Consider the following 15,205-nt stretch of genomic DNA (forward strand, 5'->3'; position numbering starts at 1 on the left):
GGTATGGAAATAACCTCATGAATCCATGGACTCTGCATGTCTGCAGGGTACTGTTCAGGCTGGTGGAGGCTCTAAAATGGTGTGGGGTGTGTGCAGTTGGAGTGATATGGGGTCCCTGATATGTCTAGATAAGACTCTAACAAGAGACACGTACGTAAGCATCCTGTGTGATCACCTGCATTCATTCAGGTCCATTGTGCATTCTGCTGGACTTGGGCAATTCCAACATTTCAATACGACACACCACATGTCCAGAATTGCTACGGAGTGGCTCCAGGAGCACTCTTCCCAGTTTAAACACTTCCGTTGGCCACCAAGCTCCCCAGACATGAACATTATTGAGCATATCTGGGATGCCTTGCAACATGCTGTCCAAAAGAGATCTCCACCCCCTCGTACTCTTATGGATTTACGGACAGCCCTGCAGGATTCATGGTGTCAATTCCCCCCAGCACTACTTCACACATTAGTCGGTCCATGCCACGTAATGTTGTGGTACTTCTGCATGCTTGTGGGGGCCTAAAGATATTAGGTGGCTCTTCAGTGTACATGCAATATAATGTATTGTACCACATTGTGTCACTGGTATAAGTCCAAGAGAACAAAAGTAAACAAATAAAAAAAATAGTATGTGTGGTTCTGCTCATCCTTGTATGGCAGCGAACTGTGAATGATAAACACCGCAGATGAGGAGGAGAATGAAAGCTTTTGAAATGTGCTGCTACAGAAAGATTAGATGGATGGAATGGAAAAGTGCTAAAGGCACTGAATCAAATTGGGGAGAAAAGAAATTTGTGACAGAATGTGACCAAAAGAAGGTGTAAGCTGAAGCATGAATAATTACCAAATTCGTTAATGGAGGGAAGTGTGCAGGGAGTAAAAATTGTTGAAGACCAAGGGTTGACAATACTGGAAGGGCTCAAGTGGATGTAAGTAGCAGTAATTACGAAGAGACTTTTACAAGGTAGGCTTATATGGAGACCTGCATTATACAAGTCTGTGGGCTGAACTCCACAATAACAACACATCAAGAATTCCTTTTTATAATATCCTCATTGTTAATTGAGAAACAGTTGCAGATTTTAAAATACCTCTCACTAACCCAGGCAAGTGAAATCTGTTATGTTTTTTGTAGTTTTTATTTTACACTTTTAATTATTAATTTTTTATTTTATTTATTTTATTTTATTTTATTTTATTTTGAGGAGATGGTATTTACACTAGTATATACAATAACAATAGTTTTGAGCTATCCTATTTTCATTCATTGTCTTTTTCTTATGTTCTTTTGGAACCGCTTTGTCATATAAGCAGGTAGTTGCAACTTTTTAACTTAATGACATCATTGGTATTAAAAATTTTGACACATCAAGCATTTGTTATGCTGTCCCCTAGTACTTAAAAATTGTAAATTTCAGTTGTAGGTGTTGGTGAGGGCTGTCAGCTTTTAGCACGATTTCTACATGGAAACAAAAAATATGTAGTAACAGGATGTTTGGGTTCTGAAACAACTACATATAACGAGACTGGAATTCATGTCAATTCTGCACCTTACGGTAAATGGATGTTTATATTATTGCGTATTAACTTTTCTGCACAGTCTGAAGATAATCATATACCTCAGTGCTATTTCCAAACAGATCACATATCAAAAGAGTCATTAGAGGAAGCTTTGATGTCATTTAGAGGAAAAATATTGCAGACACCTCCAAAATATTCTGCGCTAAAGATGGGTGGAAGAAGAATAGCTGATCTGACAAGGTAAAGCATCTTTGTGCCTTGTTATAAGGTAGTGTATTAAAGTGGCGAGGCAGTAGGCTAAAAGATGTCAAAAATGTTTAGCAGTTATACTACTTACAAGGATTGATCAATGAAGACTGTGTTGTCCTCTTCCCCTTTCACAGTTTTCTTGATAATTGCAAGCATGTACATTGAATAATTGAAATAAACATGGTTGAATTAAAATATACATAAGATGCATTATTGCTGTTCATATGATAGTAATGTAGTGTTTTCTGTGCTGTGACAAGAATGAATAGGTAGAGAGGAAATTTTGTTTATGTTTACTTTTGAGAAGTTGCATTAAGCTTGTAGGGAAAAAAGTACTGCTTTCTGCTGTAGTGTTTAGTTATTCCAGTCTTAAAGGACAAAAATTGTGCATAAAAAGTATGGTATTCATCATAGAGCTGGGTGTTATCTTTATTTTGGATTTCTAAATGGATAATATAGCTGCAGTGATTGTCTGTAATGGCCAGCAGCTACCATTATGTAAATTTCATTGAGACTGTTTGAATTTAATATAGCAGTGTCTTTAAAATAATTAATAATCATCTTCAAAAGACTGTTTGTGATCATCGGCTTGTCACCTTAACAAAATCCTAGGAGAATGGTGACACGTTGTGAGATGCTCTCTCTCTCTCTGCAGCAGAAGGAAGGGTACTTTTCTGAAATCAGTAACCCTCTGGAGATATGACATATGTAGCTCCAGCATTATAATCCTGAGGTGAAAAAAACACTGGCACAGAGTATAAATTACTAGGTGCTCCACCACATAAAAGAAGCAAAAAGTTGTTCAGTCCCTAAGGATTGTGATGCAGTCATATTAATATCATTACAATGTGCTGCATGTTCCATCATAAAGACACAATGTAAACATATTAAAAGAAATACATGTATTACTGGGCAAGCAAACTGGTTATCTGGCCAGGGTGGCGACATGACTGTGTTTATGCCTGAGAAGCTTCAGTATTCGCACAAGCTGAGCACTGTCACATGCTATGCATCTGTGTGCACCATTGAATGCATTGTCCATTTACAAGAAGAACAGAAACAAAATGTACAATACACCTCTCCTTGGCTGCTCAGGATGCTTCACTGGCTGTATCCATGAAACTTCCTACCCCAGTGATATTACTATATTCCCCAGCTGATTTGTTGTCTGCTGTTTCAGTTGCAGAGGTTAACGTGTACTCCTTTGTTCAAATCTATGCCGATTGATTTTACTGTATTTTCAATTTCCTCATCTGCCAAATTATCTCTTCTCTTGGAGTCATTACACGTTTTTTTGCTTGATGTGTGGCATCTCCAGTTTTATAATGTCACTACAGTAAAACTGTGTGTGGAGTTTAGATTAGGTGACTCTCCATCCACCGAGAAGTATCAGTGTAAGATTTAAAGAAATACCTGCCACAGGGGAGAGTATTAATGGTAAACTGCCGAAGCATTCACAACAAAATGGCAGAGTTTGAAGTGCTCATGTAAAGCAGTGAAGCTCACATAATACTAGGTACAGAAAGCAGGTTGAAACCGGAAAATGAGAGCAGTGAGATTTTTGGGGAAAATTTAAGTATATAATGAAAAGATAGGCAAGTTGGAAATTGTGGTGGTATAATTATCACAGTAGACAAGAAACTCATATCCACCAAGATAGAAGTTGAAGCTGCATGTGGGATTGTTTGGGCGAGACTCAGTATCAGGGATGGGCATAAAATGGTAATTAGATCCTTCTATTGCCCACCAGACTCATCTCATGATGAAACCAAAAACGTTAGAGAAAACCTCAGTTCACTTGCACATGAGTTCCCCAGTCATACTGTAATCCCTGGTGGAGACTTTAATCATCCAACAATGAATTGGGACCTCCCCCCAGGGGGTTCACAACTTGTGCAGCTCTCTTTCCTTTCCTGCATGCCTTCCCTTTCCACATACCTCCCCCGGATCCTTCCCCGCCCCTTCCCTTTCCTTATGCCTACACCCGGAGACGGATGCTTGTGGACAAATGAAGTGGTTTCTCTTCTTTTGTCTCTACAGTGTCAAGTATCTGTCCTTACTTTGTCGTTCTCTTTCCTTGATTCTTCTCTTTACCTTCATCTCCACTGCAGCATTTGAGAATTCTTCTCTTCTTTCTATTTCTTTGTTCCTCCCTTTTCCTCTCTTTCCCCCCTGTGCATGTCTGAAGGCCGACCCATGCGTTCCCACATGTAGCCGGTGATGGGGTAATGCGTAATTCCCTGCCCCGGGTAGACAAGTAAGACACATATGAACCCCCTGGTAAAGGACAGGCACAGGGAGGGTGATTACTCGAACTGGTACCTTCCGAACATGCCGATTGGTCCCTCCATACATTTCTCAGGAGGTGTGGACAATCACCTAAGGCAAGAGTGCTCTCTGAGAGGATCCCCACTAGGAAGGAGTGCACCATCAGAGACACCAGTAATCATGGGGAATACTTTTGCAATGGTTTTTTCTACTACTACAACTTCAGCCCACAAGAGGAAGCTAGATGAGTCTCAGCCACAGAAAATTCTTCCATCAGTGCCAAAGTTCCTAGTTGTTTCTCAGTCTGACGAAGGTCAAGACTTCTCAAAAGTAATCTGTTTCATTATTCAGAATGGTTTCGATGCAATTGCAGGTCCTGTAATGTCTTGTTCCAGGTTACGAAATGTCACCTTGTTGTTAGAAACAGACAGCGCCCTCCAGGCACACAAACTGCTTCGAACTACACTGCTACACACCTTCCCTGTCTGGGTGGAAGCGCACCATACTTTAAACTCATTGGGCGGAGTGGTTTATACAAGATCACTCGACAGATTATCATATGATTACATTCAAAATTACCCATCTGATCAGGGAGTAATGGCCATACATCAAGTAATGAAAAGGGTTGAAAAGAAATTGTTACCGACCCGGACTCACTTCTTGACATTTGACAGAGTTCAACTTCCATCGAACAGAAAAATGGGCTGCGAGATACTTTCAGTTCACCCTTAGATCCCCAACCCTATGTGTTGCTATCAATGTCAGAGAGTTAATCATACCTGCCAGTTGTGTTCCAATCCAGCCAAATGCATTACCTGTGGCAGGAATGCCCATGATGGTAATTGTCCACCCCCATCCCCTCATTACATCAACTGTATGGGCGACCAAGCTGCTTCCTCTAGAGATTTCCCTATTTTTAAAGATGAAGGAATTATTCAAGAAATCCAAGTGAAGGAAAAGGTCTCTACCTTTGCTGCTCGTAAGTTATTTTCCAGGAGAAAAAGCCCATTCTGCTCCCATCGGGTAAATATAGCACTGTCCTCGCCTGTCCTCGAAGTGCTAAGGAGGTGGCCACGCAGACTTGCGATGTCACCGTTAGCACCACAGTCGTCAGATTGGCCAGCCCAAAGATCGCCCATTCAACCTCCCCACTTTCACCTGTTCACTCTAAGGATCAACCTTCATTGGCTCCTGCTAAATCATTGGCCACTAATTTGGATGCCTGGACTTCCAAAAGATTTTTTACGTTCGCAGAGCTCACAACCACCAACTCCTCCTTCATCTCAACGTCCTGCTTCCAAGAAGGCTCATAACAAACACAGTTCCTCTCGTTCTCCACCAAGGCATGTCTCTTCTACAGCACCACACAGCGGTGACTGCCCTCTGCTATCTCACATGTCGCTGAGATGCACTACTGGTGGCCAATCAATCAGCTGATCACTGGCGGCAGGAGCTGCCCCCAAATAACCTATGGATCAGGATCTTCTGCCTCTGACTGAATGCCAATCCATTCTGTTAGCCACTCGCTCTCAGCAGTCACTGAGTTGACGGCAACTGTGGTGAGTATTTTCCCTTTTTCGTCCACCCTAAGTCAGTTATCCTTTGGAACATCCATAAAATTCACTCCAGTTGGGATGAACTGCCAATCCTCTTATGATCCTACTCCCTGGTCATCTTCTGCCTTCGGGAAATGAAGCTAATCCCCATGATTGTTTTGTCTTCAGTCCGGTTTGATTTCCTCTCTGTTGATGGCATTCTGGCACATGAGGGACTTATGATTCTTCTCGATGATACTATCCATTATCATCCAATCCCCATACACAGTTCCTTCCAAGCTGTCGCTGTACATCTTTCCCTTTCTGGATACACCTTCTCTTTTTGTACCGTTTACATTCCATCATGCACACCAATGGCAAGAGCTGATCTCCTTCATCTTCTTGATCAGCTCCCATCCCCCTGTTTGCTGGTTGGGGACTTCAACATCCACCAGCCGCTTTGGGGATCTCCTCGTCCTTGTTGGAGAGGCTCCTTATTGACTCACCTTTTCCACCAAGCGGATCTTGTTTGTCTCAACACTGGGGAACCTACATTTTTGTCTGCCTCCACGTCAACCTACTCTCATTTGGATCTTTCGGTCGGTACTGTTTGGCTAGCTCGGCACTTTGAATGGTTCGCTCTTGCTGATACACACTTGAGTGACCATTTTCCATGTGTCCTTCAATTACAGCCACAATTGCCATCTAAGTGCCCAAGACATTGGAACTTTTCCCAAGCTGATTGGACAATTTTATCCTCTCTCGCAACATTTTATGACTGTCAATTTCCTAGCATCGATGATCAGGTCACTCATGTTACGGAAGTTATTCTTACAGCCTCAGAACTTTCAATACTTCGTACCTCCCCTTTGGGCCGGCACCCCCCAGTTCCTTGGTGGAACGAGGTGTGCCATGAGCGGAGACGTACTCTTCACACTTTCTTCCACCATCCTACATTGGCCAACTGTATCTGCTATAAGCAATTACGGCTGCGATGCCATCGTATCATACGCGATAGCAAGAAGGCAAGCTGGGATTTCTTTATCAGCTCCTTTAACACCTTCATGCCCTCATCTGTAGTTTGGAGTCGAATTTAGTGGTTATCTGGCACGTCTAGTTTTTCCCTGATCTCTGGGCTAACTGTGATGCCAGATACCTTAGTGGACCCAATCGCAATTTCTAACTCATTGGGTCAATACTTTTCCGAGATTTTGAGCTCTTCAAATTACCCACCAGCCTTTCTTCCAAAGAAACAAGCAGCGGAAGAGCGATCTCTTGCTTCCTCCCATCGAAGTCGTGAAAGCTATAATACCATTTTTTCTATGCGGGAACTCCAACATGTACTCTCTTCCTCTCGCTCTTCCGCCCCAGGACCAGATGGCATCCACGTCCAAATGTTGCCGCATTTATCATACCCTAGTCTGTGTTACCTCCTTCTCCTTTATAATTGAATTTGGACCGACAGTACCTTTCCCAGAAGATGGCAGGAAGCTATGGTTATTCCTATTCCGAAACCTGTAAAAGACAAACATCTCCCCTCTAACTATCACCCAATCTCTCTCACGAGTAGTGTATGTAAAGTTTTGGAGCACATGGTAAATTACCATTTAGGCTGGTGGCTGGAGTCCCAGAACCTTGTGACACCTGCCCTGGGCAGTTTCCAAAAGCATCGTTCCACAAGTTGACCATCTTGTTGCTCTCTCCACTTATATCACGAACAATTGTCTCAGGGAACGCCAAACGGTAGCTATATTTTTTGATCTGGAGAGGGCACACAATACCTGTTGTAGGACTGGTATCCTCTGCACACTTTTCTCTTGGGGCTTAGGTCAGCTACCCCTTTTCATCTGTGAATTTATGACAGAGCGCACATTTAAGGTGCGGGTGAACACTACTCTATCCCGTACTTTTTCCCAAGAAAACGGGGTGCCCCAGGGCTCCGTGCTAAGTCTTGTACTGTTTGCCATCGCCATAAATCCAATTTTGGATTGTCTCCTTCCCAGTGTCTCAGGCTCCCTCTTTATCTGCGATTTTGCAATCTACTACACTAAACGGACCAGCCTTCTTGAATGAAGTCTTCAAGAATGTCTCAATCGCCTCCACTCATGGAGCATCGAAACCAGCTTCTGATTTTCTCCCAGTAAGGCTGTCTGTGTAAATTTTTGGTATCGTATTGAGTTTTATCCACCTTCACTACATCTAGGCCCTATTGACCTTCTGTTTACAGATGGCGCCAAATTCTTGGGACTTACATTTGACAGAAAACTGTGCTGACATTTCATATCTTAAGCTCGCTGTCTACAATCCCTCAGTACCGTCTGTGTTCTGAGTGGTACCTCGTCGGGAGCGGACCAAGTGGTCTTCCTCCACCTATATTGTGCCTTAGTGTGCTTGAAATTGGACTACGGAAGCATAGTTTACTCCTCTGCATGGCTATCTATCCTTCAGTGTCTAGATTCTGTCCACCACTGTGGATTGCGTTTAGCGTCTCAAGCTTTTTACATTAGCCCCATGGAGAGCCTTTACACTGAGACTGCTAAACTTCTGCTGTCCAATTGGCGAGCCGTCCTTCTGAGTCATTACGCTAGTCATCTGTCTTCCATGCCTGCTCATCCGACCCATGCCGCCTTTTTTTTTTATGCCTCCTTGGATTTTGCAGTGAGCCCTTCCTCTCTACTACCACCGGGAGTCCGCTTCTGTCAACTGCTACACTCACTTTCCTTTCAATTTCCTAAAACTTTCTTGATAAATGGGGTACAACGCCACCTTGGTTTCGCCACCGGACCTTCCTTCTCTGTGACCTTTGTCAGCTTCCCAAGGATAGTACCCCCCCAGAGTTTATCGTCGGGCATTTGCTGCTCTAAGCGCACAAATAGAGGATGCTACATTTATTTACACTGGCGGCTCCAAGACCACCTTTGGTGTCGGGAGTGCCTATATTATTGACAACACCCGTATTAGATTTCGGCTTCCCAACCAGTGTTCAGTTTTTATTGCAGAGCTATACGCTGTTCTACAGGCTGCCCAATACATCTGTTGCCATCAGCAGTTACAGTAAATTATATGCTCGTATTCGCTCAGTTCTCTTCTCAACCTCCAAGCTCTTTATCCCATCCATCCTCTGGTCCATCGGATTCAGGACCGCCTTCACATGCTCCACTTGCGGGGCATCTCTGTGGCATCCCTCTGGATCCCAGGGCAGGTTGGTATACGTGGAATCGAGGCAGCCAATATAGTGGCAAAGGCTGCTGTCTCTCTTCCTCGGCCCGCTGTTCCCATGATTCCCTTTGCCTATCTACAGAGTGTTTTATGTGGTTGTGGTCGTGCTTTTTTATGGCGCACACATTGGTGTGCACTTCAGGATAATAAATTACAGGAAATAAAACCTCTTCCCTGTTGCTTGGACCTCTTCTTCCCAGCCTTGTCATCGGGAGAAGATAATTTTAACTGGACTCCGGGTTGGGCACTGTCTTTTTAGCCATTGACATCTTTTACATGGCGACCCTCCCCCACTTTGTCCCTACTGTATCAATCATGGACGGTGAGACACCTTTTACTTCAGTACCCTTATTTTAATCCGCTACGCACATGTTTGCAGCTCTCTCCTGATATATCTTTCCTTTTAGTAAATGACGTGTGCTCACCTGATTGCATTCTTGAGTTTATAAGCGTTAGTGAGATGACATCGGTCATTTGAAGCTCTTTTTTTTTTTTTAGTTTCCCTCTGTCTTGAGTTTCACTCCCATAGCTGCTGATTTCAATTCCTGTTTTTTATGACCACAGCTGTTTTGTGCCCTGAAACCACAATATAAAACATAAGTAAGAAAGAAAGAATGAATCAGGAAAATTACAGTTTTGTTATAAGAAGGCATGATAAGACATCCTGTGAAACTTTACCAAATGCCTTCTCGGAAAACTACCTTGAACAGGTAATTAAGAACAGCACTCATGATGGAAATATATCAAATCTAATGGGCTGCAACTAACCTAACCTCTTTGATGATGTCCACATCAAAACTGGTATCAGTGACCATGATGCCAGTTGTGGCAACAATGATTACCACAGTACAAAAGACATCTAAAACATGCAGAAAGATACACACACACACACACACACACACACACACACACACACACAGTAAGCCAGATAAAAAATCAGTAGTGTCATAAGTCAGTGAGGAACCTGAAACATTCAGCACAGGGCGGAGCATGTAGAAGAACTCTGGCTCAAGTTTAGAGTAGTAGTTCATCATTCACTGTATAGATATGTACGCAGTAGAACAATTCATAATGGGAGGGAACCTCCATGGTATAAAATGTATAAAGTCACTGTAAAGGCACTTCTAAAGAAACAGAGATTACTGCGTAATAGGTGTAAAACAAAGCATAAGGCTATACAGTATGGAGAAAAATTGTGTCACAAAATTTTAACCCTGTATAGCTGATGCCAGTAGGAACCAAAATTACTAATGTTGTGTAGGTTGACAAAGCATCATTTTTAAACAATGGAAACTTGGCACCATGTGCTCCGATTGGCCATGGGATTGCCCTGTTGCCATTCATTGGTTGACAGGCAGCGCTGTGGTTGTCAGTTCGTACAAACAAACGACCAACGCCCCCGTCACTGCCCCACCGTGATACACACACATGTCAAATAGATCTTGCTGGTTGTCTCCACCTCACGTCATAGGCATTCACACGTAAGCTTTGCTTCGGAGCACACGCACATCACCTGCGATTTAGTCATACAGTAAGCATGGCGGTACAGTATTCTTTTGAAGAACAATGAGATATGGTTTTTGTTTATGGACTAGTTGACAGTAATGTGCATGAAGCTCGATGGTTATATCAGGAGCGGTAAGCAGCAAGAAGCCACTCACACCCGCAAACATTTACAGCAATTCATCGGCGAATTGGCGAAAAAGGCTCATTAGCGGGATATCATGGTGATGCTGGAAGACTTTGAACATGGTGGGATGCTGCATTTGAAGATACTATTCTTGAGTACTTTGAGGTAGCACCTGTTACAAGTACTTGAGTGGTTGGACATGACATGGGGGTCACTCATTGGTTAGTCTTGGAGGTTTTGAAGGATGAGAGCCAGCATCCATTTAGTTTCCACCCTGTCCAAGACCTACATCCTTTGGCAGACTATGAACACAGGTTAGGGTCTTACCGGTGGTTTCTGCCACGTGTTGCATGAGATCCTGACTTCCCCGCCATTGTGTTATTTACCGACAAGTGCATCTTCTGTCGGGATGGCCTTTACAACACTCGAAATGTCCAATAGCAGCCAAGGGGAAATCCTCCCGTCACATACATCCACAGACACCAGGAACTATTTTCACTCAAATTTTGGGCAGGCAGTGTGGTGACCATTTGATTGGGCTGGTCCGTCTACTTGTTCAACTTACCAGCACAGATTACCTCCACTTTTTGCAAGAAACTCTACCTGGCCTGCCGGAAGATGTTCCTCTGGACATACAGCTATGAATGTGGTTGCAGCATGATGGGGCACCTGCAAATAACAGTTATGCTGTGCATGGATATTTAAATGAACTCTTTGGTGTCCGGCTAATTGGCAGAGGGGCTCGTAGGACATGGCCGCCACGATCACTAGATCTCACGCCACTGGACTTTTTGCTGTGGGGATCCTTCAAGGTTGTAGTTTACCCACACATTTGTGAACCACCTAGAACTGAAGAGGAATTAATGGATCACATTCAACATGCCGCCAGTCACATCTGGGCAATGCCAGGAATCTTTGAAAGAGTTTGGCAAAACACTGTTCGAGCACTTGCTTTAAGTAAACAATGTCTTAACTACAAAAAAGGTCCTTTTCAGGGCCGACATAATTTATGAAATTTTCTGTACACAAACTAACAGCTGTTGATGGGTTTGTTTTCGCTACATCTTCCATGAAACTACAATGGATGTGTCACAAACCCGGCAGATTTGCCCCCCAGCACCCAGAGTGGAAGGCTGGCACGCTACCACTGAGCATGTGGACTGCCTTGAATACATCGCTATCTCCAGCAGGCAAAGCATTCGCACTCATGCGTTGTCCAGAGCATGTGGAAATGGGGCAATCCCAAGGTCAATCGGAGCGTGTAGTGTCAAGTTTCCATAGTTTAAAAACTGTGCATTGTCGACCACACAACATTAGTAATTTTGGTTCCTACAGGCATCAGCTATCCAGGGTTAGAATTTCGTGACACAACTTTTCTCCAACCTGTAGAGAGGAAAAAAAAAAAAAAAAAACACATTTGGCTATCAAGAGAGCAATGTGTGATGCCTTCAATGGCTACTGTACAATAATATTGTCAAGTGATCTTCCACAGAATGCATAGAAATTTGGGTCGTATGTATAGGCTGTTAGTGCCACTGAAGTTAGTGTCCAGTTCCTAGTGAATGAAACAGGTACTGAAATTGAGGGTAGCAAAGCAAAAGCTGAAATGTTTAACATTATTTTCAAATGTTGCTTTACAGAGGAAATCCCAGGAGAATGGCCCCAATTTAATTCCTGTACCACTGAAATGATAAGTGAAGTAAGTATTGGCGTCAGTGTTGTTGAGAAACAGCTGAAATCATTAAAACTGAACAGAGCTCCAGGCCCCAGTCCCTGAGTTAAACCCCCTTCTAACCATAATCTCTCATAGATCCCTGGAACAAAAAACTGTGCCCAGTTCTTGGAAAATACGCAGGTCACACCCGTCTACAAGAAGGATAGTAGAAGTGATTCACAAACCTACCATACAATATTCTTGACATCAATTTGTTGTAGAATCTTAGAACATATTCTGAGCTCAAACATAATGCGGTATCTTGAGCAGAATGATCTCCTCAATACCTACCAGCATTTATTTCAAAAGCATTGATCATGTGAAGTCCAACTCGCAATTTTCTCATGTGAGATATTGGAAGCTTTGGATCAAGGCAATAAGGTAGATTCAGTTTCTTGATTTCCGAAAAGCATTTGACGAAAGTATGACCTTATGTGGTATCAAGTGAAATTTGTGACTGGATTGAGGACTTTTTGGTAGGGAGAATGCAGCATGTTATTTTGGACGGAGAGGCATCATCAGATGTAGAAGCAACTTCGGGCATGCCTCAGGGAAGAGTGTTGGGATCTTTGCTGTTCATGTTGTATATTATTGACCTTGCAGACAATATTAATAGTAAAATCAGGCTTTCTGCAGGTGATGCAGCTAACTACACTGAAGTAATATCTGAAAGAATCTGCATGAATATTCAGCCATATCTGAATAAGATTTCAACATGGTGCAGAGATTGCTAACTTACTCTGAATGTTCAGAAATGTAAAATTTTGCACTTCAAAAAACGAAAAACAATAGTATCCTGTGACTATAATATCAATGACCCACTGCTGGAATCAGCTGAATCATACAATTACCTGGATGTAGTACTTTGTAGGAATATCAAATGGAAGGATAACATAGGTTCAGTGATGGGTAAAGCATGTGGTTGACTTTGGTTTACTGGTGGAGTGGGAGAGTGCAATCAGTCTATTAAGGAGATTGCGTACAAATCACTCGTGCGACTGATTCTAGAATATAGTCATGTAGAAGAAGGTGTAATTAGATGAATGACGAGCACTAATTTCATTTAACAAAGGTTTATTCAGCACTAGCACATACAAGAGTGCGGAGCAAACTGCCTCTGGCCAGAACACATACAGTGTGTATAAAGCTACAGAACATTCCAGTACAATGATTCTTGGCAGTTGTGGATACTTCTAGAATGTACTCGAACCAAATATAGAAATTAAAGTTGTACAGTCCAGGTGAGTTTTGAACTCACGACCCTCCATGCAACAGTTTAGTATCATAACCACTACACCACGGTGCTACTCAGCTTCTTCTGCGACATTGCTCCCTCCTTAAGAGAACAGCGTCTCGGTGTTGTCCTCCTAGTCCAGAAATGAGGCATTGGTCCTGCGTACTCCGACTCTTGATGACTGATGCTTGCCCTGGCGGTGATCTTCTTAGAACTTCTTATTTCGCTTCTTGCCTGTTGCTGGAGCTTCGAATTTACCCTGGGTGGCAGGATCCTTGTAGGGCTTCATTCGAAGGATGTAGACTGTATCTTTGATCTTTCGTCGTCTTGCGTCGCGGTCGAAGTCTTCAACTTAATAAATTACAAGAGACAACTGTCTTACAACATTATGAGTTCCAAAGTAGTGCCTGAGAAGCTTCTCAGAGACACCAAACTTCAAACAGGAGTGAAGATCCAGACGAGGTCACCAGGCTGGTAGACAACAGGGCGGTGGCTCGTGTCATACCTTCGGCGATCATTTTCTTGGGCCTGCAGTATGCTGAGCCGAGCTAACTGCTGAGCTTCCTCAGCTCTGATTAACACCTGGCCAATGTAGTTGTTGTCCATGTCATCAGGATGTAACAGAAACACAGTGTCCATCATCATAGTCACCTCACACCCATGCACCAGGAAAAATGGCGTAAATCCTGTGGTGTCTTGTATGGCGGTGTTGTAGGCAAACGTCACGAAAGGTAGTACCTCATCCCAGTTGCTCTGCTCAACATTGACGAACATTGATAGCATGTCGGCTAAGGTCTTATTAAGATGTTCAGTAAGCCCGTTAGTTTGCGGATGGTAGGCAGTCGTTATGTGATGAGTAATGTTGCATCGACGGTTGCATCGAATCCTTTGACAGTGATACTGTCAAAGGATTCGATTGAAAAACTTTCCCTCAATCCGTAATTAACGACCTTGGGGCACCAGGCTTTAATACAATATCTTCCATGATGAATTTGGCTACCTTGGATGCTTTGGCTGTTTTCATGGCTTTTGTAATGGCATAGCATGTCAGATAATCAGTGCAAACAATAATCCATTTATTGCCACTAGCAGACATTGGAAATTGTCCAAAGAGGTCAATCCCAACACGCTGGAAAGGCGTTTCGGCTGGTGGAATTGGTATGAGTTGGCCAGGTGGTTTTTGAGGAACTTCCTTTCTCCTCTGACACAGTCGACAGTGCGACACATAGTGACGGACACTCCTAAATAAACCTGGCCAGAAAAATCTCTTGCGGATTCTATCGTATGTCTTAATAAATCAGAAATGTCTGGTCTCAGGTGTGTCATGGAATTTCTGTAGAACATCTCAGCAAATGTGTTTAGGAATCACTGGTAGCCAGCTCTTTCCAAACAGATCAAAGTTTTTCTTGCAAAGTAATCCATTAACTACCTTAAATTGTCCTTTCACATCCTCTGACCGATTTAAGGCAAGCATAATTTGAGATGTCTTGGCATCCTTCTTCTGCTCAGCAGACAGATCCTGGAGTGCAGCGAGGCAATCACTATCTTCATCAAAGTCTTGATGGTTTTGCACAGGGTTTCTTGAGAGACAGTCGGCATCTTGGTGTTTTCTTCCACTTTTGTACACTATGGTAATGTCATACTCTTGAAGACGTAGTGCCCACCTGGTGAGTCGTCCTGTTGGATCCTTAAGACCTGTCAACCAACAAAGTGAATAAACAACTCTTGGAGTGGCCTGGCTTTGATACAAAAGTCTTTGATAAAACGACAGTAATATGAGCATAATCCAAGGAAGCTTCTCACATCTCTAATACTTTCAGGAATAGGAAATTCCG

At 43.0% G+C, this 15,205-nt stretch overlaps 1 protein-coding gene across 2 annotated transcripts in view; it reads left to right on the top strand.

Moving 5' to 3' along the window:
- Positions 1-15,205, top strand: part of LOC126175400 (pseudouridylate synthase TRUB1-like) — a 73,896-nt gene that overhangs the window by 22,474 nt on the left and 36,217 nt on the right. For both annotated transcript variants that reach the window (XM_049922192.1, XM_049922191.1), the window contains 2 exons: positions 1,419-1,556; positions 1,641-1,761. In XM_049922192.1, the coding sequence (XP_049778149.1) occupies positions 1,419-1,556; positions 1,641-1,761 (259 nt within the window). The remainder of the gene's footprint in view (positions 1-1,418; positions 1,557-1,640; positions 1,762-15,205) is intronic.

Source organism: Schistocerca cancellata, chromosome 3, assembly GCF_023864275.1.
Source record: "Schistocerca cancellata isolate TAMUIC-IGC-003103 chromosome 3, iqSchCanc2.1, whole genome shotgun sequence".
NCBI classification, from domain to species: domain Eukaryota; kingdom Metazoa; phylum Arthropoda; class Insecta; order Orthoptera; family Acrididae; genus Schistocerca; species Schistocerca cancellata.